At 45.0% G+C, this 24,476-nt stretch overlaps 3 protein-coding genes across 8 annotated transcripts; 1 reads left to right on the top strand and 2 right to left on the bottom strand.

Moving 5' to 3' along the window:
• Nucleotides 1-243: 243 nt before the first annotated feature.
• fsd1l (fibronectin type III and SPRY domain containing 1-like) lies at nucleotides 244-5,676 on the bottom strand. 2 transcript variants are annotated; one of them, XM_069513719.1, is made up of 13 exons: nucleotides 5,609-5,676; nucleotides 4,766-4,861; nucleotides 4,559-4,690; nucleotides 4,331-4,432; nucleotides 4,216-4,238; nucleotides 3,515-3,636; nucleotides 3,117-3,344; nucleotides 2,858-2,956; nucleotides 2,656-2,785; nucleotides 1,814-1,899; nucleotides 1,285-1,539; nucleotides 1,056-1,144; nucleotides 244-945 (listed from the first exon to the last, which is right to left on the bottom strand). In XM_069513719.1, exons 1-13 carry the CDS (start codon nucleotides 5,621-5,623, stop codon nucleotides 844-846), a joined length of 1,479 nt encoding a protein of 492 aa, XP_069369820.1. In that variant the 5' UTR covers nucleotides 5,624-5,676; the 3' UTR covers nucleotides 244-843. The 2 variants fall into 2 exon arrangements, with proteins under 2 accessions (XP_069369820.1, XP_069369819.1); XM_069513718.1 differs by having other exon boundaries at nucleotides 1,814-1,902.
• A 708-nt stretch (nucleotides 5,677-6,384) lies between these two features.
• apc (APC regulator of WNT signaling pathway) lies at nucleotides 6,385-20,560 on the bottom strand. 4 transcript variants are annotated; one of them, XM_069513711.1, is made up of 17 exons: nucleotides 20,421-20,560; nucleotides 16,508-16,663; nucleotides 15,439-15,526; nucleotides 15,065-15,272; nucleotides 14,580-14,688; nucleotides 14,384-14,497; nucleotides 14,199-14,261; nucleotides 14,068-14,118; nucleotides 13,906-13,992; nucleotides 13,644-13,821; nucleotides 13,353-13,553; nucleotides 13,160-13,255; nucleotides 12,910-13,049; nucleotides 12,571-12,648; nucleotides 12,366-12,482; nucleotides 12,067-12,281; nucleotides 6,385-11,969 (listed from the first exon to the last, which is right to left on the bottom strand). In XM_069513711.1, the coding sequence occupies exons 2-17, from the start codon at nucleotides 16,640-16,642 to the stop codon at nucleotides 7,034-7,036; spliced, it is 6,816 nt and encodes a 2,271-aa protein (XP_069369812.1). In that variant the 5' UTR covers nucleotides 16,643-16,663; nucleotides 20,421-20,560; the 3' UTR covers nucleotides 6,385-7,033. The 4 variants fall into 4 exon arrangements, with proteins under 4 accessions (XP_069369812.1, XP_069369810.1, XP_069369811.1 ...); XM_069513709.1 differs by lacking the exon at nucleotides 20,421-20,560 and adding an exon at nucleotides 18,336-18,439; XM_069513710.1 differs by lacking the exons at nucleotides 16,508-16,663; nucleotides 20,421-20,560 and adding exons at nucleotides 15,811-15,872; nucleotides 16,238-16,362.
• Nucleotides 20,522-24,455, top strand: fktn (fukutin). 2 transcript variants are annotated; one of them, XM_069513720.1, is made up of 11 exons: nucleotides 20,522-20,659; nucleotides 21,332-21,605; nucleotides 21,744-21,800; nucleotides 21,955-22,155; nucleotides 22,280-22,426; nucleotides 22,513-22,643; nucleotides 23,078-23,210; nucleotides 23,368-23,497; nucleotides 23,584-23,717; nucleotides 23,878-24,002; nucleotides 24,110-24,455. In XM_069513720.1, the coding sequence occupies exons 2-11, from the start codon at nucleotides 21,504-21,506 to the stop codon at nucleotides 24,321-24,323; spliced, it is 1,374 nt and encodes a 457-aa protein (XP_069369821.1). In that variant the 5' UTR covers nucleotides 20,522-20,659; nucleotides 21,332-21,503; the 3' UTR covers nucleotides 24,324-24,455. The 2 variants fall into 2 exon arrangements, with proteins under 2 accessions (XP_069369821.1, XP_019968809.2); XM_020113250.2 differs by lacking the exon at nucleotides 20,522-20,659 and having other exon boundaries at nucleotides 21,354-21,605; nucleotides 21,958-22,155.
• Nucleotides 24,456-24,476: the final 21 nt, after the last annotated feature.

Here is a 24,476-nt window from a genome sequence, read left to right on the forward strand (position 1 = left end):
TATAAACAGAAATATATAAAGAGAAAATATATAAACTGATGAATTCATAAACTGAAAAATATGTAAACTGATAAATATGTAAACTGAAAATATATAAACTTAAAAATGTATAAAGTTTAAAAATATCAAATTTTAATATATAAGCTAATCACTAATTAAAGCTTAAATAAATCAACAGAAAAATAAGAAAACTTGAAAATACACACTGAAAAATATATAAACTGAAAAATAACAGAAAAACAGTTTGTAAATATTTTATGTTTATTTTTTACAGCTTATCAAAATGTTGATGTTGACATGTTTAGAAACACAATCGATCAATAATCAATAAGTAGAAACATGTGAAATTATTATCCAGTGATTTCTCCTTCACAAATAAAAGTCAGTTACAGCGACAGGATGTTCTGTCTTCACCTTCAAAATAAGTAATGCACACATTTTCAAGTCTTTCAGAATAAAAGCACAAATCCCACAACTTCCTGAACTCCCCCAATAAATTAAATATGATTACAGTCTTCAAAGTAAAAGCTTTCCTCTTTCTAGTCAAAATAAAAGCCCTACTCAACATAAGCATATCTTCACTAAAAGAAAATCTTAAAAATTAATTAAATTAATTAAATTTAATATATTAAATATTAATTCAAGTTCAAAATAACATCATTATAGCTTTAAAATGTATATGAACTGTATTTATATGTATATTAATGCTTATATATATAACAATAACAATTCACAGATCAATTATATTTTATAATTATATTTATTTATTCATAAATAGAAATTTAATTACTGACAATATGAAAATTAACAAAAAAGACTAAAAGCTAAAAACTAATAATTTCTTTACTGAGACAGATCACTCAGGCTCCGATTGGTGGAGAGGAAATTTCCCATGAAGCTCGGGACCTGCAGGCCTGTTGCTATGGTGATACCTCCGCACCAAACCTGCAACACAGTTTAAATTCTGTTAATATTACAGAAGTGAAGGCAGAGACAGTGAAGTACGACTGCAGTAATAATACTACAGTAATAATACTATTATTAGTATTACTCACAGTGAAGGCAGGGACGAGAGGCTGACTGAACTTTGTTTTGAAGGAATGAAGAAGACGAAGTCGGTCAACGTCAATAAACGATAAATCACCTGAAACGCAGATCGAAGAGAGAATCATGAAACACAGATCCGAAGCTCAACTTAGCAAAACAGTGACATTTTTAAAACCTGAAAATAAATGTATGAATTAAATTAAATCTAAAACAATAAATTCAGTATTTTCTTCGTACCGTTGTCGTAGTTGCAGTAGATTCCAATTCGTTGAGGCAGCGGCCACTCCAGCGCCTTTGCTCGGTTGTTATGTTTGGCAGCAAGCGAGGTTTGCAGCCATTGGCTGGCGTGAAGACACCAAGAGCCAGCACTCTTACCTAATTGGTCAAAGCGGCCAAGGCTGGCCTGATATGCCACACCCACACTGAACGACTTCCAGTCAGCCAGGGGGCGGAGCTCCCAGTAGTGGCAGCCTTCGGTCATCTCCTGGTCACCTTGGAAACAGATTAACAACGAACATTGAAAGTTGAAATATTTGACAAAAATTACAGAGCGAAGATATTTAGAAATCTAAAACATTTTCAAAGTAAAGGCCATGAGTGTTTTCTGTTCTGTTCAAAATAAAAGTCTGCTGAAAGATGAAAATAATTGTCAATACTATTAAAACAGGAAGAAAAGACTATTTTCATCTCTAATTAAAATCCTCACACAATAATAATTCTATTCTATTGATATTTTGTGATATAATACTGTGTCAGAGCATTTTACCCAGAACTGTGTACGACTCTCCAGCAAATCTGTCCCGGCCAGCGCGACTTCCTGCCGTCTTATTGGGGGAGGGTGTCGCGCATCTGCTGCTATAAAGTAAAATGAAATAAAATAAAATTAATTAATTAACATTGAGCTCAGAAACGTTTTACGTTCCAGAGTAGAAATGAAAAAACAGTGGTGTGAAAAAGCCAATGAGGTCGTGTCCAAGCGATGATGCAGCAGAGAAAAAACACAATCACACACAAACACTGTAAACATTTGACTAATGAGAAAACTGGAACTAAAATAGTTTCACCTGAATAAAACGTATTGTCATAAACTAAATGGAATGTTTAATGAAAACACCATAATAATGTTTATTCATGTTTATCAATGTAAAATTAAGAATTCAAACAAAATATACAAAAATAGAAATAAAATGCGAACTACATACATTTTGATCAAATGCTAAAATAAATGTGATGTCAGCAGTGATGTCAGCAGTGATGTGATTGGCTGCATGAAAGGAGAGATGGTGGATGAAGAAGGTGATTGGTGAAACAGTGGTTGCTAAGCAACCGGTCAACCGACAACAGTTTCTACCTGAGCGAGTCGGAGGAGACGAAGTACGGAGACTGAAGAAGGACAAAAATATTAATCACACAAATAAACAGCAACAAAAATATTTTTTTTCTAGGTTTTTTTTTCCTTCAGTTTCTAAATTTTGGTCTTTTTGGTGTTTGTTGTAAAACTCGTTCACTTTGAGTTTGTTTCCTTGTTGATGTAACAAACTGGTTTTTTCGGTGTCGACTGCAGTAAACATCCCCTCTGATGACATCATCAGTGACTCGTTTCCTCACCTGCTTTTAGTCTCTTTGACTCTGAGTCGGGGGTCGTGACCTTTGACTCCTTGAGGCTCCCAGGTCACCGTGTCACCATGAACCTTCAACTCAGCGTGAGCTGTCGACGCTTCGAAGCCAAAATTATACGCTGAAATGAAATATAAAATCTTAAGTAATCTTTTCACTCATCCTTTATTCATCCATCAATCCATTCATTCACCTCTGGTTTCCAAGGTGACAGAGTCAGAAAACTCTCCGGCAGCCATTTTGTTTTTTGCTCGAACTCGAATGACAACAAAGCGGGAATCGAACTTCAGACCTGAAAAAAAAGAAAACGTGTTTGTTAAAATCAAACAATTTTTTATAATCAATTAACATCAAATACATTCCGCGTAAATACGTTCAAGTGTAAATAAGCTGACATGTTAGCATGCTAATATATGCTAACTAGCAGATAACTGATGCTGTCACTAGCTCACCTGAGATGGTGAACTGAGACTCTGTGATGTCACAGATTTTTTCCCAGCATCCTTCTCCTGCCGCTTTCAGCGAGCTGTCATGGTTTGTTTTTTGATATTCCAGGTCGAAGCATTTGATTGGTCCGCTGACGCTGTCACCGTCACCATCACCTGCCGGTCGCCAGGCGACAGTGATGTTATTGTCACCGATGATGCAGCCGGAGATGTCGATCTCTGGAGGTTTGGGAACTGTGACAAGTACAGGAAGTAAAATGATCATGAAAACTGCATGTTCCGCGTTTAAGGTTTAAACTTCCTGTGACTGAAAACAGCTGTGAATTATAGGTCATCCAGTTTCCATGACAACTGAGCAAGCTCCACCTACAGATGAACACGATCATCATCTGTGAATCACTCACCTGGCAGGAAGTGAAGTCGTTGAAGCCCCTCCCTCTCTGGACTAAAGTCCACGGTGAATTTCGCCATGTTCCCCGAAACCGCCGGACGGGTTGTCAGCCGAAATGCCGGAGCCATCGTTACCCTGACGACAGGAGGGTGCAGGGTCCCAGGGGATTGGTTTTAGGGGTTTGGGGGCGGGATTATGAGGTTAAGGGGCGGGGTTTTTTAGCAAATTATCCGAGAGCTGTGATTCATTGTTATTAATTTTGATTTGTTAGTAAAAATAAATGTTAAGAAGAAACACAAATGAATTAGAAATGACGAAAGAAAACTGATAAATTAATTGTTTTAATCATATTTATATGTAGATATAAATATACACATATATGTACATGTGTGTATATTTATATATATTTATACACAATATGTGTTCAGTTCCTTGTGTGAAACAAATGGAATCCCTGAAGAGTCACAGCCAAAACTATTTGAGGATCACTTTTTCATTATCTGGTGATACCATTGTGCTCTCTTACAATAGTTTCCTGTTCCCATCATGCAATGAGGTTCAAACAGAACAATCCAGCTTCTGTTGTATGTAAAAATAACCCTCATGAAACTTCTGGCTGTGACTCTTCAGAATCACCACGTTGTCTTTCATTTATATTCATGTCAAAATAAATGAAAACCTCTTCAAGATAAAATATATTAAGAGTGAACGAACCTTTCTTTGATTTGTTTTGCAGCCTGAAAATAAAACACAAGAAAGAAACGTTAAATATTTATGATATGATTATTTTTTGTTTTTTAATTGATTGATTTGATTTATTATTTCTCACTTTTAGAAATTCTTCTTCGGTGGTAATGGTCAGTGTTTCATTTGCAAACTCAAGGAGCTCTTCACACGACAGAAGTGCGAACTTTCCCTCCGTCAGTTGCTTCTGAAAAACAAACAGAATAAAAACTAAAAAAAATTACACCAAAAACAACCATTTTCTAATGATTATGACGTCATACAGAGAAAACTACAAAAATAATTTACAACGTTTCTAAAAATTATTCTCAACCTGAAGCTCCGCCTCCTTCCTGTGCCTCTCCTCTTTGATCGCATCACGGAGCTCCTCCCCCTTCTCGTTGAGGGCGGAGTGGAGTTGCTCAAGCTCCGCCTCTAGGTCTGACGTCACCTTGCATGACTCCTCCTGTTTGGACAAAGTTTATTTAATGTTTATTAATGTTCATTTTTACCGAACTCTCTGAGCCAATCAGCTTCTGACCTGCAGTCCTGTCAGAGTGTTGTCGACTGTTTCCAGGAAGTTGTGGAGCTCTTTATTCTTATTGGCTAACGTGCTGATGATCCTGCGCAGAGCTTCCTGTTTATCAAAAAACAAAAACATCGTTAAAATCGTTAAAAAGCAGGAAAACACACAAAATCTGAATCAATCCGTCGTCACCATAGAAACACAATAACAGGCAAAATGCGACGTCAGGTGACATCACATGACGTCAGGATGATGTCATGTGATGTCACTGTTCAGGTGAAACACCTGGATCACAAAGCTCAACCCCCCCCCCCCCCCCTACACACATATACACACAGCTCCGCCCTAATCACATGTAAACCAATCATCGCTCTCCTCCACTTCCTGTTTCTGACATCATCGCTGAACAACCAATCATCTCGTCCAGACAAATCTAACTGAAAACGTCCAATAGGAAGCCGGATCGATGATCATGTGACACGAGACTCATCAACAGTCAATCGATTATCTGCATCAGTTCATTTATCGATCAACACTTTGTTCACACAGCATCGTTTAACGTGTGTGTGCGTGTGTGTGTATGTGTGTGTGTGTGTGTGTGGTAGAGAGAGAGAGAGAGGTCGGGCTACATAGACAATGAATAACCTGGTAATCAATATAGTCACTGTGATCCTGACTCGACCAGAGAGAGAGAGAAGCGGAGCAGCCATTCAGAGAGAGAGAGAGAGAGAGAGAGAGAGAGAGGGAGAGGGAGAGCTAACAGCTACCCCCCCCCCCTCTCTCTCTCCATGTGTTGTCTATGGGACTCGACCTCAGCACCGGTCAGTTATCGATCATCGATATCGATCAGGCTCTTACCTTCTGAGTTTCCATTCCCGAGACAGAGGGCACTGACAGGAAGTGAAGTCACAACATCACAATCCCACTTCCTGTCTGTGCTGTCAGAGTAAAAGAGAACTGACAGATGACAGCTGGACACCTTTTTTTATTTATTACATTGAAAATCAAAAGGATGATTTTTTATGAATTAAATGTTAATGGTCGTTGGTCATTGTTTTAAATTTAACTGGAAATATTATCCTCCGCTTTACATACACTTTCAAAATAAAAGCTCAGAAGCTTTTGACAGGAAATACTTGATCTGGTGGAAACTTTCTGATTAATTTGTGTAAAAAAAGCTGCACTACTTTATTTATAATTTTGCTCTTTTCACTTTCCTGTTACTGTTCTCTGTATTACTTTACAAATTGCTGATTAAATGTAAGTCATCTCCACTGTTAAAGATTTTATTTTGGAACAAAGCTCATCTAAATGTGAAAGTGGAGGAAAAACATCTTGAGTGTTTAAGTCAATTATCAATGATTTACTTTAATATTCAATTAAGGTAAAACTGGATCCCTTTACCAGCATCAGCTTTTCAAAATAAGTCACATGTTATATAAATTGAGAAAATGTACAGATGAAGGTATTTGAACCGAGTGACGGAACAAAGAGCAGAAACGTTTTATAAACAAATTGGAAGTGTCATAAGAGAACAGAGACACGTCTGAACCAACTAATCAGTGTCTGATGAGGGAGGAGCTACAGCAACGATAACTTTATATATTCACTGAAACAAACAATGACAAAGAAACTTTTGATCCTAAAATGTTGAATTTTATTTTTCATCACTTTCACCAAAAAGTTTTTTTTTCTCCAGAAATAAAAACAGTGAAAATTAATGAGAACATTAAAAACTTTTTGGCAAAAATCATTAGTTTTACATTTTATGTGCTTCAACGTTCAAAGTTTTACAGCAATAACTTATGTTTTACAGTGTTATTTGTTTCCAAGGCAACACAGAGCAGGAAGTTTTCAGCCAACAAGATTTCTCAGGAACTTTTCGTCAAACTCACAAACTTTTAACATTTTTACAATTTAGTCGTCAGAAGAAAAAACATGAATCTGATGTCATTCAGAAAAGTTTTCAATGAACAAAAATAAAAAAGTTGTGACGGGTCTGTCGGAGAAAAAACAATTGACAGTTTTAAGTGAATTAAAAATAATTTATGAACAAAACATCTGTCACCATGGTTACCATCATCGTTAAGAGTGGGGGTTGGGCCATGCAGGGACACAGGCAGAGAGGGTGGGGCTAAGCGCTACACATAATTTCAGTGGTATAAAAACTTGACAGCGGAGGGGGCGGGGCTAGCACTTAAATACAGACTCACTTCCTGTACACTTTACTCTCCATATTTACACTAATTATCAACTGAGGCGGCCATTTTGTGTCCACATTTTTCACACTGACGTCACGATGTAAGATCCGCGCTCGCCACCACTGCTGCCACCACTGCTGCTGCTGCTGCCACCCTCTCCACCCTTTGGCTCCCGTTTTTTGGTGACGGGGGTGGGGATAAGTGAAGGTCGTGTAGGTGTCGTTGATGACGATGTTGTGCTGGTTACTGTTGTGGTGGTGGTGGTGACATCGGTGCTGCTCTTCCTCGGGCTTGGGGTGTAATTGAAAGGGCTGACTCGAGCTGCCACTGCGCCGCTGCGTGGCTGTCCCCTCTGCTGCTGGGGTTGTTGGCGTTCAGGTGGTGGCGGTTTGTCCTCCAGGCTTTCACAGCTGCGACGCAGGTTGAGGTTTGAGGAGGAGGAAGAGGATGAGGAGGGGATTTTAGAGGGGACAGGGCTGTCAATGACGGGCGGGGCGTTGGGGGTAGTGGGTGAGCGGGTTGAACAGGAGGAGGAGGAGCGTGGATTGTTGACAGGACAGTCCTCCAGACGAACCCACACATCTTCAGGTTTCTCTATAAAGCTGCGTCCAGCTGAAGAGTCTGCGTTACTCTTCGCTTTCCTCCACGTCCCCTTCGACCGCACAGCACCCTCCTCCTCACTCCGCCCCTTTTCACTGGACTCCGATGATGCTGAAAGCACGGATGACGAGCTTCCTGTCCTTTTCCATGTCCCCACGCGTGGTAGCGACGTAGAGTGTTTTCCGCCATTCCCTCCTCCTGCACTGCCACCATTTTCCCGCTTCCAGGTGCCAGTGCGGCTGAAGCGTGATGACGTCACTTCCTGTGGGCGTGAGGGACTCTCAGAGTGAGAGCGGTTAATATCATGTCTCCTGGTTGTAGGTGGTAGTGGTGCATCAGGACTGGACGGTGAATCTATCGCCGCTGCTGCTGCTGCTGCAGATTCTTCAAGCTTCCTCTTCAGTGTTGGACTCGGAGCCTCTTTGATGAAGGTCGATTGCCGAACAAGCGTCGGCTTCTCAGGCTCTGCCTTCTGCTTCTTTGTCGTGGAGCTGCTGACCCTTGACGCAGACTCGCTTCTCGGGATGCCGCCGCCACCGCCATTTCTTGCTGTCATGCTCTGTTTGGCCGGTCTAGAGGTCGATGATGATGATGATGCACTTCCTGGAGATGCGGTTCGTGGCAGCTGTGACAGTTTTCCTCCTTTCTGATTGGCTGCAGAGGAGGAGCGAGATGGAGTGGAGTCCCGAGATGACCCGCCTCCTCTGTCATCGCCGCTGCCCGGAGCTTTGGCTATGGCTGCAGCTCTTGGCTTGCTCCGCCCCCTGGCTGCTGGCTCCGCCCTCGGCTTTCCTGTGATTAGACTCCTGTACACCTTCTTTCCGCCTCTCAGAGCCTTCGCTGCCTCCTCCTCCTCTTCTTCCTCCTTCTTCTTCTTCACCTCCAGCGTGCTGCGCTCTCCTGGCTTTAGGACCTTTGCTCCTCGCTTCACCTCCTCTTTCTCCTCCACCTCCTCTTCTGCATTGTTATTGGCTGTCAGGAGGCGGAATGGCGAGCCCACAGACTTGAGGGAGAGGACAGAGTCCGAGTCTGAAGACGGTTGGCGGGATAGTGGTGAGGCAGCAGCGGCTGCGTTCAGGCTACTGACAATAGAGTTGGCGCCTTCTTGGATTGCCTTCCAATCAAACGACTCTGAGTCAGGGGAGGCGGGGCTTCTCGGCACCTCAGAAGGTTCCTCCTCTGCCAGAATGCTTTCGTTGGCTTTAGGAACAGGGAGTGGCGTGGTGACAGCGGCAGGGACAGCAGCGGCGGCAGCTTTCTTCTTCTTCTTGGGCATCGCGGAGCTGATGCACTCCTGCAGCAGGTCATCCTCAGAGTCGATGCTGAGTGAGCTGAGCGATGAGTTCCTGGAGAAGCAGACGGGCGTGTCCTCCACGTGGAACGCTTTAGGAGCGTAGCCGCTGGCAGCAGTGGGGCGGGGCTTTGACTCCACTTGCGCAGGAGGAGGAGACTTTTTTCCTGTATTCCCTCCTTCTTTCTGCTCGGGCGGCGGCGGAGCAAACTCTTTGTTGTTGTTCTCCTGGTCAATGTCGCTCAGTGAGCTCAGAGAAGAGTTCCTGGAGAAGCAGACAGGCGTGTCCTCGATGGCAAACTTCTGCTTCTCATCTGTCACCATCTGATTCGTTGAAGGTTTGGTTCGAGGGAAAACGGCTGCCGTCTGCTGCTTCCTCTTCCTGCCTTCTTCTTCTTGTGTTTTCTTTTCCTCTTCGTCCTTCTCACAGGCACCACCCTCCTCTTCATCGAAGTCGAGTGAGCTTAGCGAGTCATTGCGTGAGAAGCAGCATGGCGTTCCTTCAATGGGGGTGTAGTGTCTCGGCGAGTCAAAGGCGAACCCCGGTTTTGCTTTGTTGGTTGTTGCCGCAGTGACAGTTTGCGTCACCCTCTGGGGCATCGGCTTCACAGGCGACGTTGGTTTTTTCTTTTGCTGCTGAGAGCTGAGAGGAGGTGGGACTGAAGGAGGAAGAGGAGGAGGGAGGGGCGGGGCTTGCTGTTGCTCGCTGTTTGATGCTGTTCTGATTGGTTTTCTTGGTTTGGCTTTTGGCATGGCAGCACTGATGCACTCTGCGAGGATGTCGTCACCATTCTCTCCTTCAGGAAGTCCAGCTCGCCTCCTCTGTGTGGAGGTGGGTGGCACCGCAGGAACGATGGTTGCCACTGCCTCTTCATTGGGCGGAGAATCAATGGTGAGGTCACTGAGCGAGGTGGCGGTGGAGAAGTTGAGCGGAGTTCCCTCCACGCAGTAAACTCTCGGCACCTCCTCCGGTGGCGGCATGTCCTTCCTTTGCTGTGATTGGGTGCGGCTCTGAGGTGGCAGGAGCTTATAGACAGGAAGCTGGCTGGGTTTCCGTGGCACTGCATGTTGCTGTTTCTTTGGTTTCCGTGACGACTTGGGCATTGCCATGTTGATGCAAGCCTCCAGGATCTCGATGTCGTCATCATCGTCTGATTCGTCAAGGATGGGTTTTGCTGCCTCCTCCGCTTTCCTGTCCGTGTTCCTTTCCTCCTCCTCCTCACTTTTCTTCTTCATCTCTGCTGCGATGTATGGCTCGTCAAGACTGAGTGCGCTCAGACTGGATGCCTGGGAGAAGCCGTGCGGTGTGCTCTCGGTGGCAAAGTGTAGCAGGACGTCAGCGCTGCTCTCTTCTTCGTCCTTCTTCTTGGCTTCCTCTTCCTTGGTCTTCTGCATTGGGGGCGGTGGTGGCGTCTTAGCGCGGCTCGGAGGCATCGTCTGACCTGGGCTGTCGGGTAGGTCGCTGGGACTCACCACACCACTTGGAACGCCGCTGCAGGGCTCACTGGAGCGTACGGAGCTGGCAATGGAAGACGTGGAGAAGCTGTCCAGGGAGCTGACAGATGTGCAGCGGCTGAACATCAGCGGCGTCTCCTGAGCATACGGCTGCTCCGGCGGGCTTTTTGGAGTCCTGGTACCGGATGATGATGTCACGTGATGGTGGTGATGGTGGTGGGCGTGGCCATGGTGGTGGTGATGACCTCGCCGCCCCCGTGTGGAAGGAGGGGCAGCGGTCTGGCTCTCCGCCTCCTTCTGCTGTCGCTGCTGTTGCTGTTCGTGTTCATCTTTCTCGCTGACAGGAAGTGTGGGATAATCGTTTCTACCAATGCCGCTGACAACACTTCCGCCCCGCCTCTTTCTTCCAATTACATCACCATCCTCATCCTCCTCTGATGACAGCGACGACAGTGAACTTCCTCTGGAGAAACAGATGGGTGTGTCCTCCACGCAGTACGTCTGTGTTGACTCCTGGTTACTTTTTGGCACCGCTCGATTGGCTGGAGTAGGGCGGAGCTTGCTAGTGGAGGTGGATGAAGGGGGGGAAAGGGAGGGGGCAGCGGCCTCTTCTGACTTGAACATCGGTTTGTGGGTTGATTCTGCGCCATACTTTAAGCTGTAGTCGATTGGCTGCTCGACTGTTGAGTCTCCACTGTAGTTTGATGTTGAAGAGACAACTACATAGCGTTGCGGGGGGACAGACGACAGGCGGCTGCTGCTTGTTGCCGATTCGCTACAGTCATTCCTCCTCCTCAGCCTGGCGTCCTGTACATCATCATCGTCACTCTCAATGACGCCACGGTGACTCGGACTCTGTCTCCCAGAATTCAGCTGTTCATCAGAGTACTTCAGGCTGTAGTTGATAGGCGTGTCCAGCTCCGCACCATCGTCATCTGCCATGTGGTTGGCGCTGCGGATCTTGTGGGCTAGGTCAGCCGGGTACTTCCTGTAGACGCAGCACTTGTTGGCTCCACTCTCATCCGACGAGTAGAATGGTTCTGCTGATGGTTTGGTCTTTCCACGGTTGCCGTAGCCGTCTGCACTAGTCACACTGTTGAGGCTGTCACTGGACGCTCGAACGCTGGGAGGGAACACTGGCCGAGGATAAGTAGGTTCCTCCCCCATTCTCTTTGATCCGTCTCCGTTTTTTGGGCTCGACAGCACCGGTGTGTTGGCATACGAGCGCGTTGTGCTCCCTGCTCCTCCGGCGCCATTACAGCCCCGCGCCTTTCTGTGAGCTGCCTTCGGGCTCAGGTTGTCGATATTGTCAAAAGTTTCTGACAGCTGCTGTGCGTCCAGCTCCTCGAATAACGCCTTCTGTTTGCGTGCATGCAGAGATGGGGCACCAGCGCCTGGTGATACAACGCTGGCGTCCTTGTAGCGTGCCGGGCGGTTGGCCATTAGGTTGCGCAGGGCGGCGGCGCTGCCCATGGCAATCATCTTGTGGCGGGAGTGAATGAGATTCCGCAGCATGCCCACAGCGCCCAGCTCCCATAACGCCTCTTGGTCTTTGGCGTCTCGAGCTGACAGGTTCCATAGCGTCCCGCAGGCGTTGGACACGATGGTCAGACTGTGAGACTTGAGGTGCTGCAATAGAGTCGGCAGACAACCGTGCTCACGCAGGATTTGCCTGTAAGACGACACAGAGGGAGCAGAAGATGAAGGATCAGAAAAGAGGAATTGCAGTAATCTGCTTGTTATTCAGTTTTTTTGTTTTGTTTTTCTACCTGTGCGCCTCATTGGTGGCGATGAGACTGGACACATTCCGCAAGATGCCGCCACCGCTCTCAATGATGGCAAGTGTGTTTGTGTGGCTGCGGTGAGTCAGAGTTCCAACTAGAAATGCCAGAGCACCGTCCACGGCGCATATGTCCGCCTTGTTTTCTGTACAGTGAGCCGACAGGTTCCAGAGCGCACTCAGTACGGACTTCAGCGTCGACTCCTGATGTAGAAGAAAATATAAGTGTTTGTGAGCAGCTTCAGTTCACATCATGACAACAAATAAATATAGTGATGGTATATATACCTTCTGCACTTCGAGGGCGCAGCCCATCAGCGCTCGCACACTGCCGACCTCTCGAAGCGTCTTCTTGCTGTTGACATCAGCTCGCCACGACAAGTTCCTCAAAACGCTTGCTATCACCTAAAAAGGAGACGACACAGTCATTCACTCACATAGGTTACCATAGGGACAGGTGCCGCGTGGTTGCTGAGGTAACAGGTGAACTTACCTGCTGTAGGTCTTCACTCTCAGACTTCAGCTGAGCGACCATCGCTCTCATGCAGCCCTTCATGGAGCAGAGCGTTGCCTGATGGGAAATCAATCAAGATGCTGTGATCTGATTGGTTACTGAGCTTAGAATAATAAAAATAAAACCACAAGACCAGAAATTATCAAATAAATTATAGATATTCAAATAACACACATTTACTTTGTTTAAGATTCTGTATAATAATAATAATAACACTACAATACAACAAAAACAATCATATTAAACAACAATAATAAGGAAACAGACGAAACCTTTTAAATCAATCAAATGTTAAAACATTTCAAACTGAGACTAAACCTTATTTGCCACATCTCCGAAGGTGAGGTTGGTGAGTGCCATGCCGGCGTATCGCCGCAGAGTGACGCTGTAATGATCGCTGCTCAGACCGAACATCTCACAGTCCACCTGCAGCAGCTCCGCAACCGCCTGCAGACCACCTGCAGGGGCGATAAAACCCACAGACAGAAGAAGAAGCGGTCAGAGACGCTGTTGCAACTTCTGGTGTCGGTGAATACGACCACATGTTACCAGCAGTTGTTAAACTCACCGAGTTCGTTCATCGCGTGCCGATGTTCTTCATCGAAGGAAAGTTTCATGAGGACGCAGACGGCGGGACAGATCTGATGGTCGACTGGAGACGGCACTGGACACACAACGTTACACAAACACTGTGTTTCAATAATACAGTGATTGATGAATCTTGCTCTCTGATTGGTTAGTGGGTGTGTTATATCACTCACTGGGGTTGTCCTCCTGGTCGACACCCCTCTCGTGGTTTTCCTGCCAGCTCCAGCATGCCTCACAGTAATGACGCACCTGCTCCAGCAGATGGAGCACTCTGATCTCACGCCGCCCTCGCTTGTCGTCCGGCTGACTGTGCACAATGTTGTGTAGCGCCGCCGACGCCCGCGCACGTGCTTCCTTACTGCCGCGGGAGTTACCTGAGCAATGGGAAGATTTATACAAATAAATTAATCAGTAGATAAATAGTTAGAGAGAGCGTTACCTCCGACAGAAAACCACGTGTTTACCCAGCAAAAGGGAGTCCTTGTCGTTGCCGTGCAGCAACTGGATAAGCAGCGGTAGACACCCGGACTGACGCATGGCGATGCACGAGTCTTGTGAGCTTGACATGGCGAGAAGCGTCCGCGACATGTCATCTTTATCATGAGTCCCGAGCATTGACAGAAGACTGTACACCATCTCCACCTGCAGGGGGCGACACTGTGTCAGCAGCCCTTTTTCCTCACAGGTGAAATATTTCAGGGCACAGTTGTCCGGCAGAATTCTCACCTTGGTTCCAAGGTGGCTGGTGATTCGTCGAGGCACAGAGTAGCTTGTTTCATTGGCGGGTTCTTGGTCCAATCGACTGCTGGAGCTCTGGAGGAGGAAGAACAAGATTAAACATCGAACAGAGAGAAACGACCCAACGGCCAATGAAACCAGGAAGTTCACCTGAGCGGTAGTCGGTCCGCTGCTGTCGCTCGCCCCCTGAGCTCCGTCTTCCTATAGAGAGAGAATTAACAGCTGAACTACATGTTGATATCACAGGTCACGCAATGAGGTCACAGAACGGGTAAGGTTACCTCAAGTCGAGCTCCAAGTCTCAGGATGTCCTTTTCTATCTGTTGAATACGAGACACACGCGCCTGAAAACACACACACACACACACACACACACAGTTAGTTACTCAACAATATTATTCAGTGAAAGTTACTGGAGTTGTTTGTGAGATATCAGGTCAGAGGTCAGAGGTCAGACAGCTGTTACCTGAGCTCTCCTCTCCATCTCCTGACAGGAGCCAAGTTGTTCCTCCATCGCTGAGCGAATCTGACGAGCCTCAAACTCCAGCTGACGACGACTCATATCCGTCTGCAGCGTGAACTGAAATAACAACAACCGCTGTGATTGGATCGGGATACTGTTGTTTTACTTGACTAATGAATGCCAGGAAACATGTTCTCACGTTCTCTGTGAGTGGCAGACTGTCGATCCTCTTCGTCAGGTTCTGCAGCTGAGCATAGTACCAGTCCTTCTCCTTCTCCTCCTTCTCCAGCTCAGCCAGTAAGAGAGACCTGTCAATGAGCAACAACCAATCACTGGGCAGCACGTGGAAGGAGGGGGCGGTGATGGCAAAAGCAGCATCCAATCACAGAGCAGATGCTGGATTGACTACGCACACTGAGAAGATTCCAGCACACAGACGGATCCTTGAAACATGTTCAGTGTGATGATGATTCAGGTTTTATCTCTTTTCTGACTTTAGATCCGTAAAGAGTTCGTACTCACTAACACTGCCCCCTACAGACAGAACAATGACATGACAGGAGCACGCTGAGCAACAACCCAGCAGCAGATGGATCATGTGATACCAAGCGTTTGTATCTAAACTGATCAGCAGACACTCATCAGCACGATCGTGTTCTGTCGAGCTGTAATACGCAGAGTTACCTTTCCTTCTCCAGCTCCTCCAGACAGCGGTCGTGGCCATCTCTACCCGCAGATTGCAGCCCTCTCCTGGGGAATGCTGTGCTGCTCTGAGGGCCCCCAGCTGCACCTCCAGGGGTCCCAGACCCAGAGGAGGCCGAGCTGGAAGAGGACGAGGGCTGAAGAGGAGGCCTGGACCTGGATTTAATACCTGCAGCGTCCATGCTCATCTCTGGAAGACAGACATGACCTTCATGTTTAACGTGTGTTGTATGTTTACATGTAAACGTATGTTTGTTAGATGTGTATTTATGTTCTACATGTTTACGTTTCTATGAGAGTGTGTGTTTTATACATTTGTGTTTTGTATGTGTTCCTGGACATATTTGTCTTTTCACCTTTCAGTCTTTCGATGAGCTCCAGCTGAGATCCAGACGTTTCTCCAGACTCTTCTTCTATGGTGCCCTGCAGCTGCTTCAGCACTTCCTGTTGTACAAAAGGAGAAAATAAAGGTCGTACAGAGTGACATCACAGGTCACTGCTGTGACGTCACCGGTTTCTAAGTAACAACAAGGGGCAACACAGAGAAGCTTTAATATTCTATTACGACACAGAGGCTTTAAAACGTCAATAAAGATGAACAATCATCAGCTGATGAAAGAAAAACAATAAACTGATTCATAAACTCTGCCTTTGTGTGTGTGTGTGTGTGTGTGTGTGTGAGAATGAATATGTGAGGGTGTCTCTCTCGCCAAGCTAAATTCACTCACCACGATGAAGCGACAGCGTTCAAACAGCGACATGACGAAAGTAACAACACTCACTCTGTTTGCTGCTCATCCACACAAAACAGGAAACGGGAAACAGGAAACGGGAAGTGAGTGTATGTTTGAGGAGGAAGAACGGACATTAAGGAATCACTGACGACAAGAACAATAAGGCTACAACAAAAAAAAGAAAAGAAACTGAAAACAGAAAAATATAATAAAACAAAAAGGACGAACTGAAGAAAAACAAGAACAGAGAAAAACTAAAAACAGACAAACAAAGAATGGGGAAAAGACAGAAGAGGAAAAATGGATGACGAGAGGAAAATAAAGGACAAGAATAAAGAAAACACTGAAAACAGAATGAAAGAAACGACTACATGAAGGACAGAAAAGACAAATAGATGGTCACAGAGGACAGAACACTCACTCTGACAGATTTCCAGAGTCCTGTGTGTCAAACCCAAGATCCTCAAACACACACACACACAGACAGACACACACAGACACACACGTCTCACCCTGAACAACAACCAGCTCATTCTGAAGATCAGAGCGCGTGACTGAGGGAGAGAAACACTGACCGTCTATGGTTCAGAGACAGCAGAACAGCGCCCCCCAGCTGACTCTCAGCAGAACAGAGCCCCCCCCCCCCCCCCAGCTGACTCTCAGCAGAACAGCGCCCCCTGTCAGCACTGACCTTCATGTTGGACGCCTCCGTCTCCAGCTTGGTCAGGTGGTTGGAGTTGTCCTGCAGTTCTTGTCTCAAGTTTGAGTTCTCCATCTTTAAAACCTCCACTTGTCTCAGCAGCTGGTCGTAGGACGCCGCCGCCATGATGGAAAAGCCACGGCTGACCTGAAACACACAACACGTTGAGTGGTACTGTAGTGCAGTTATACTGTGGCACTGCAGTACAGTAATACTGTGGTACTGTAATACTGGAGGACCACAGATTATAATCAGAAACTTAATTTCAACAACATAAACAGTGGAAGTTCAATATTATGCATCTATTTTTCTATTTCATGTGTAATATTACTGTTTTTGTTCATCATCATATTAATTCAATATCATCTGCAATCTCCCAAATTACTTTTACTCCTTTTTCATTTCCACTTTAGTCAGATATTAGTTTCTCTGTCTGATGTAACTTTGCTTATTCTCATTTCTATCGATGTCTTCTAATAGGCACTGGATCTTCATTACTCTGTTTACACTTATTTCTGTTTTATTTAAAATTTAAAATACACTTATACATCTTTTTTTCTGATTCTCTTCCCACTGTATTCTATTCTACTATATATTGTTCTGAGCTGTAAGTCTTATGTGGTACTGATATACAGTGGGACTGGGGTACTGTAATTCTGCAATACTGTAGTACTGTGTTACAGCAGCATCGTAGCACAATACTATGTCAGTATTTTAACTGCTGTACTCTACTGCACTGAAGTAGCATTACAATTTACTGCAATACTCCTACATTGTACTGCAATACAACTTCAATATATTACTACACTGTACTGCAGCACTACTAGTCTGTACTACTGCAGTGTACTGCAGTATAACTACAAATTACTATGGTAACATTACAGATTACTACTACACTGAACTATGGTGCTATGACACTACACTACAACACTGTACTGCAGTGTTACTACACTATTCTACTACACGGTACTGCTGTATATCCACTTTTCTGTTATAGTAGAACATTATATTGCAAGAGTACCACACTGTACTGCAGTATGACCATGCTTTTCTGCAGTAGTACTACACTATATTGCAATAGTACCTAATTTAACTGCAGTATAACCACATTGTACTGCATTATAATGACACTGTATTGCAAAGTAGTACACCGCACCGCTGTATAACCACACTGTTCAGCAGTAGTAGTACACTGCACCGCTGTATAACCACACTGTTCAGCAGTAGAAGTACACTGCACCGCTGTATAACCACACTGTACTGCAGTAGTACCAAGCTGTAATGGAATATTCTTTCAGATGAGGACTCAGTTTCAGCTTCATCAATAATTCATCAATCACATTCGTATCAATGCTAACGATCAGAGATCAGTGTGATCTGAGTCAAACTGATCACTGATCAGTAAACTACAAATAAACAAACAGGAGAAAGGACAGAAGAGAACAACAGCCTCTCCTCCTCCTCCTCCTCCCTCCATCTCCTTCATCCCCTTCATCCTCCATCACTGGTCGGCCATTTTCTCTCCCTCCTCACTCCTCCCTCATCATCCCTGTCTTCTCCACCTCCCTCCTCTCTCACTCTATGCATGCTCCCTCTCTTTCTCTGCTACTCTCTCTCTTTCTCTCCCTCCATCACACAAAACAGAATAAATGAAAGGAAAAGAAAAACACACAGAACAGACGATGAAGGAGAGCAACCCATGCCCCCCCTCCCCCTCACTCATTCATTCACCACATAGCAAACTGATAGAACAGTTTAATAGATGAATAGATGAAGGATGGAGAGATGTTGGATAAAGAAAGAGAAAATGGCAGCTCACCCCATCGCTGTCGCCTCCATCTCCCTCCCTCTCTCTCTCTGTCTGACAGAGGGCAGTCAGCTGGGCGAGCGAGCAGCCAATCGCAAGCCAGAGACAGACAGAGGGGGGAGGGGGAGGCAGGAGGGAGGGGCAGCCCCCCCTCATACTCCCAGCATGCTTTGCAGCAGATGCTGCAGGAAGACTGACCGGGTTAGTGAGATATTAAACACACACACACACAAACCAGCTGTACTCCACAGTTCTTAATATCACAGAGAACGTCTGAATGTGTGACCTGCAGACAGGGGGCAGCGTTCAGCAGTTTCCTGGTTAAAAAACTGTTGTTTCACAGTGTCAAGGATTTATACAAAGAGAAGGTACACACAGTATTTCAGCTATCTCTGTGTGTGTGTGTGTCACAACCACACTGTAAATAAAGATGGACGACAAGAAAATCCCCCATATAGAAGTTGAGGTCCTGACCCAGCGCTCCAGACTGACTTGTTTTACGAGGCGCACTGTCGCCCCTTTAAAATTTTAGGAGCACAAGCAGAAAATTTAGGGGCACACCTCAAATGCAACGCAACTATTCACTGTGTCCACATGCAGCGACCCTCTGACATCAGATTGAATCCTCTTCAGTGCTGAGAATCCTGTCATATGTTACTCTGCACTTTTAAGTACATGCTGATTAGAGCTGGGTATTGCCACTGATTTCCCAAATCGATTTGATTACGATTCACAAGGTCTCGAATCTTTTTCGATTTCTGATTCGATATGGATTCAGTTTGGGATATTTCAGTGTACAATACCAATTTTGCTTGGATTTAAAAGAAATTCTCAGAGAACTAAAGCTGTAAACTGTGAAAGGAAACGTCTAACTTGTTTTGCTCTTGTATAAATATTTAACATTTGGCTCCGGGTATATGTAACCAGCTCTGTTAACAGGATGGTTCAGATTTAGGTAACAAACATATGATCATGTATTTAATCATTAATCGGTGGTGTCGGATCTTGAATCCATGTCGCTCTCGTCCTGACTGTTCGTTTCACGTCTCGTGTTGTACTGATCACAGACTGTTGACGATGTTGTCAGATTCTCTGCTCAGACTCGTTCACATCAGCGACAGAGCCTCATCAGTCTTCAGGTGAGCGTTGCAGCAGCAGACAGAGGCAGAATGTGACAAAGTTATTCTGCTGCGGAGATCATGTGTTTTAGTTTCCAGCTCATCAACACCAGCGTCCGCTCTGCAGACATCTTCATCTGTATTTTCTATGTGTGTGTCAGTGCTTTTCCACACAACTGTGTTTTCATTCTTTTGTCGGAATCGTCATCAATACACTCAATCGCTTGCAGCTCTACAATCACATGTACAGTCAGTGATCATCTTTATATACAGTCAGTGATGGTCTTTATATACAGTCAGTGATCGTCTCTATATACAGTCAGTGATGGTCTTTATATACAGTCAGTGATCGTCTTTATATACAGTCAGTGATCGTCTTTATATACAGTCAGTGATCGTCTCTATATACAGTCAGTAATCGTCTTTATATACAGTCAGTGATCGTCTTTATATACAGTCAGTGATCGTCTCTATATACAGTCAGTGATGGTCTGATGGTATCGGTGTTAATCGCTGTGTTAGTAGTACTGCAGTATCAGTGGTACTCACAGTATCAGCAGTACTCACAGTATTAGGAGTAACTACAATATCAGTAATACTACAAGTAGCATTGTTACTCGCAGTATCAGTAGTACTCGCAGTATCAGTAGTACTCCCAGTATAAGTAGTACTCCCAGTATCAGCATTAAGCCCAGTATCAGCAGTAATTACAAGTACCAGTGTTACTCGCAGTATCAGCAGTACTGCAGTGTTAGCTATGTTAACCAGGCTAACTGCCCCGCTATGTTAGCATCTTTTTCCAGACCAGATCCAAAACATCTGCTTTTCTCCCCCGTGTTTCAGCCCCTCTTCCTCCCGGTGCCCCCGAAGCCAGTGACCGTCACCGGTGAGTCCACTGAGCCTCCGAGCGCCGACATCCCACCACAACAAACGGACAGTGCGGAGCTAAGCTAGCGGCTAGCAGCGAGGCCGTTCTTACCTTCCCGGTTCGGAGGAAACAAAGTCCGCCACAGACAGCGGCGGCTTCACGGGATCATCACCGGGGAAACACACGGTGCCGGTTAACGAGTCGCTACAGACGGAGGAGGCTTCTCATGTTTCCGGACAGAGCGGGAAAAGTTTCTCAAAGTCCGGGGAACTTTTAACTCGCTCTTATTGTTATGGAAGAACCGCTGTTGTGGACCGCCATCTTGTTTCTGTGTGTCACTGCGAGGAGAGGTACGAGTACAGTAAAGTAACGCGTTACATTACTGCGAGTACATGTACTTAATAATACCAGAGGATCGAAGTACCCGCGACGAGACACGGGACTCTTCTCTGCTGTTTCATTTTCACACTGTGTACATTCAGTTCGTGTATACATCAATAATAAATGCAGTTATTACAATTTAATATGGCGCTGTGACAGAGTACTACAGTATATCAGTACTACAGTATATCAGTACTACAGTATGTCAGTACTACAGTACCACAGTCAGATGAGACTACACATATAGTAGAAAAGAATACACCGGGAAGAGCATCAGAAAAAACGAAGTTTAAAATTGAAGTGAAGATAAAAATAAAAGTAAATGTATGAGTGTATCGTAAATCAAATTAAAATGAATGTAACCGACATAACTTTTAATCTTTTCAACTGATTTAGAGTTAAAGACAATTTAAAAGTTTGTCAAACAATAAGCACAACAACAAAAAGATCATTATAATATATAATATGAACACCTCCTATACAGATACAGTCATCTGCAGAAAAACGAAATATTATATATATATTACTACACTTAATACTGTTTTCATCAGGATATTTTAATGTTGATTTAAAAAAAAAAAATGTATTAGTATTATTTATTTGTTTTGTTTAATTTGTTAATGTCTGCTTTTATTGTGAAGGTCTCGTGTGGAAGCAGCCATCCTTATCCGGTGGTGACAAAGATGGCGGCGGCTGCTGAGGCCGTGGACAGCTTTGTGTTTTTCGGGCGGTTGTAGTTTTTGCCGCCTGTAAACAACCGGAGAGGTCCGGTGCTGACGTCATGAGGAGCGGGTCACCGCGCAGAGTTACCGGATGCCTCGCGTGAACCGGTCAGTGGTTTTAACGCTGCTGGTCGTCAGCAGCTCTGTGTTCCTGCTGTTCCAGCTGCACTACTACCGGAAGTACGTCAGCAAGGTAAGGCGGAGCGTCACGTAAACAAGGAAGTGTCCTCATTTTATGTCATGCAAAGTTTGTTATGTTGAAAACGTGTCGTCACTCCTTAGAAAAACAATCAGATTTAATCCGGACATTTTAATCTTCATTATGAAACAGGCTGGTCCTCACATCCTGAGCCGAACAGGTCACCTGACCGCCAGCGACGTCCAATGGGTGAGTCAGCATCAGTAACGTTGTACACCTGAATGGAGACAGTGTGATCAGTGGATGTTGCTGGACATTGTCTCTGTGCACATTTGTTACATGAGGACATCTGTCACCGTCCTGGTTGTTTCCATAGTAACTGTCCTGTTTCATGTCTCTGCAGCAGACAGTGAAGAAGTTCCTGGCGTTAGCGCAGCGTTTCAGGCTGCCCATGTTTCTTGCCGACACTGCAGCGCTCACATTACTCTCCCAGGATGCTTTGCGACAGCGTGACCGGCAGGTGCGGGAGCCGCACTGCAGCTTTCTCTGCACTGATCGGCCAATCACATCGTTCGCTCTGCACGCCAACCTGTGGAAGTATGACGTGAGTAGGACGACTTCCTAACAGACCCTGAGAGACTATGACACGTTTACCCTCATGTTTTTATACAATGTGACTTTTGTCAAATGATTTACTCACAATATACGTTTTGGTTTTTTTCTGTCAGTCTGGCTTCCTATTGGCTGCTGAGCAGAAAGGCTTCGAGGTGCTGCAGCTGCGAGGAGAGGATCCCCGATTGGCCAGTCTGGACAACTTGTCAGGAGAGGACATCCCCTTACACTTTCTCTTCCGCCTCAATGGTTACATCATCCAGGTGAGTGAGGCCACATCACCTGATGACGACTCCAAACATTTAGTGACTTCATAGAATCACAATGATGTGATGATGTTTTGCCGCAGGTTGTATTCCTGTACGAGCGAAGCGGGAACTATCTGTGGCACGGAGCGCTTCGTCTCAAAGCTCACATGGACCGAAGCTTTGCTCCGTTTAAACTGCTGGACTACGGACGTCATGCCGGAGCCTATGACAGGTACAGCAACACGCATGAAGACACACGTCAGGATTGTTTGACTGTGGTTGAATCAGTGTCAGTAAACACTCACTTTAAAGAGTCACTGTTAATGACAACTCTACGTTTATACTGAACAATACATCATAATAAAGACAGGAAGTGGCAAATCTCCTGATTTATTCTTAAATGATCATAAAGTAACATTCTGAGTGGGCGCCAAAATACCTATGGGTATTTTAGGCATAAAGAAAGTAGCTGTAGAAGAGAAGAAGAGACACCTGGGGGGGGCGCCACAAAGAAGGGTCCTTATCCTCTATCCTCATCATGGTCTTCATCATTGTCCTGAGGATGAAGCAGTTCACAGTAACAGATGCCAACTTGTATTCTCTGATGTCTGAGTGTCACAGTCCTGCACTAATTAAGCATGTGTTAAATGTGCTCGCCCCCTTCAGGCCAGAGCTGGTCCTGACTGTCCTGGATGGCCTCGACATTCAAGTCCCGCGCAACGTTTCACACTTCCTGTCCGAGCAGCCACATTCCAGCTTCCTGGAGTGTCGTTACCGTGACGCCCGTAACTTCTTGCAGGTCAGACATATATTATAAATTTGCTGATTTTTGCTGAGCTTTCAACCACATGATGAAAAGCCAGTAAGAAGATCTTGAGTCATTATTATTTTGTTACAAAATAAAATAAGATTGAAAACTTACATTTTCTCTCTCTCTCCACTATGTGTGAACGTAGCTCTACCCTGACGACACATCTCCAACAGCGATGGATTTTCGCAGAAAAGCAAAGTCGTTGCTTCATTTAGCCGCTCGAACGCTCAAACAACTCAACATCCCCTTCTGGCTCAGCAGCGGCACCTGTCTGGGTAACGTGCTAACTTGCTAACTTGTTGACATGATGACATAACAGCATCATAAACAGTTGTCTCGCTGCCTCTCTCGCCCCCAACAGGCTGGTTTAGGCAATGCAGTATTATCTCGTACAGTCGTGATGTCGATATAGGGATTTTTATCACAGACTTCAGGTGGGACATCATTGCAGCATTCAGAGACGCCGGACTGTCACTCAAACACAAGTTTGGAAAGGTCAGATATTTATAAAACAAAATGTTTTAATTTTGAAGAGTTGGTCTATCTTATGCTTTATTTTATTGTAGTGAAACTGTGTTTGTCTTTAAGTATTTGTTAATTTTGTTGAAGCTAATGTGTGTTTGATTTTGAAGGCTTCTTTTATTTTGAAATGCAGGTGGAGGACAGTCTGGAGCTGTCATTTATAAGTGATGATGTCAAACTGGACATTTTCTTCTTCTATGAAGACGGAGACATCGTCTGGAACGGAGGAACACAGGCGAAGAGCGGCAGGAAGTTCAAGTGAATAAAATATTAACATCAGATAAGTTGTATGACTCATCTGTCATCTGGTTTAAATATGTCCCACTTGTGTTATCGATAACCTTTTTATGTTTGTCCTCCATCAGGTACATCTTCCCTCATTTCTCACTTTGCTGGACGGAGCTCCTCGAGCTAAAAGTTCGCGTTCCATGTGAAACACTCGACTATGTGACGGCAAATTACGGTTCCTCCTGGAGCATCCCTGTGAGGACCTGGGACTGGAAGTCATCGCCTAGCAACGTGCAAGAGAATGGGGTGTGGCCTCGTGCGGAGTGGGTGGAGCTCATCCAAGTTTACTAAGAGGAAACTACACAAAGATGGAAAACAAGTCAGAGACGGAAACTACGAACAACGTGGGAAAAAACAAGAAGTTGAATTGATTTTTGTGTAAACCTCAATAACTTATATAATAAACACTAATTGTTTTATTCACACTGTTTCAATAAGTTGCTG

Source organism: Paralichthys olivaceus, chromosome 18 (genome assembly GCF_024713975.1).
Source record: "Paralichthys olivaceus isolate ysfri-2021 chromosome 18, ASM2471397v2, whole genome shotgun sequence".
Lineage (NCBI taxonomy): Eukaryota > Metazoa > Chordata > Actinopteri > Pleuronectiformes > Paralichthyidae > Paralichthys > Paralichthys olivaceus.

Bases quoted from the DNA above. Each gene is read 5' to 3' on its own strand.
- fktn (XM_069513720.1), top strand. From the start codon at position 21,504: ATGCCTCGCGTGAACCGGTCAGTGGTTTTAACGCTGCTGGTCGTCAGC. The intron at 21,801-21,954 runs GTGAGTCAGCAT...ATGTCTCTGCAG, and splicing joins CCGCCAGCGACGTCCAATGG to CAGACAGTGAAGAAGTTCCT. The intron at 22,644-23,077 runs GTACAGCAACAC...CGCCCCCTTCAG, and splicing joins CATGCCGGAGCCTATGACAG to GCCAGAGCTGGTCCTGACTG.
- fsd1l (XM_069513718.1), bottom strand. The intron at 3,345-3,514 runs GTGAGTGATTCA...TACTTGTCACAG, and splicing joins ACGACTTCACTTCCTGCCAG to TTCCCAAACCTCCAGAGATC. The intron at 2,786-2,857 runs GTGAATGAATGG...ATTTCATTTCAG, and splicing joins TGTCACCTTGGAAACCAGAG to CGTATAATTTTGGCTTCGAA.
- apc (XM_069513710.1), bottom strand. From the start codon at position 16,349: ATGAGCTGGTTGTTGTTCAGGGTGAGACGTGTGTGTCTGTGTGTGTCT. The intron at 14,119-14,198 runs GTAACCTTACCC...CTCTCTCTATAG, and splicing joins GACTTGGAGCTCGACTTGAG to GAAGACGGAGCTCAGGGGGC. The intron at 13,822-13,905 runs GTGAGAATTCTG...CGCCCCCTGCAG, and splicing joins CCAGCCACCTTGGAACCAAG to GTGGAGATGGTGTACAGTCT.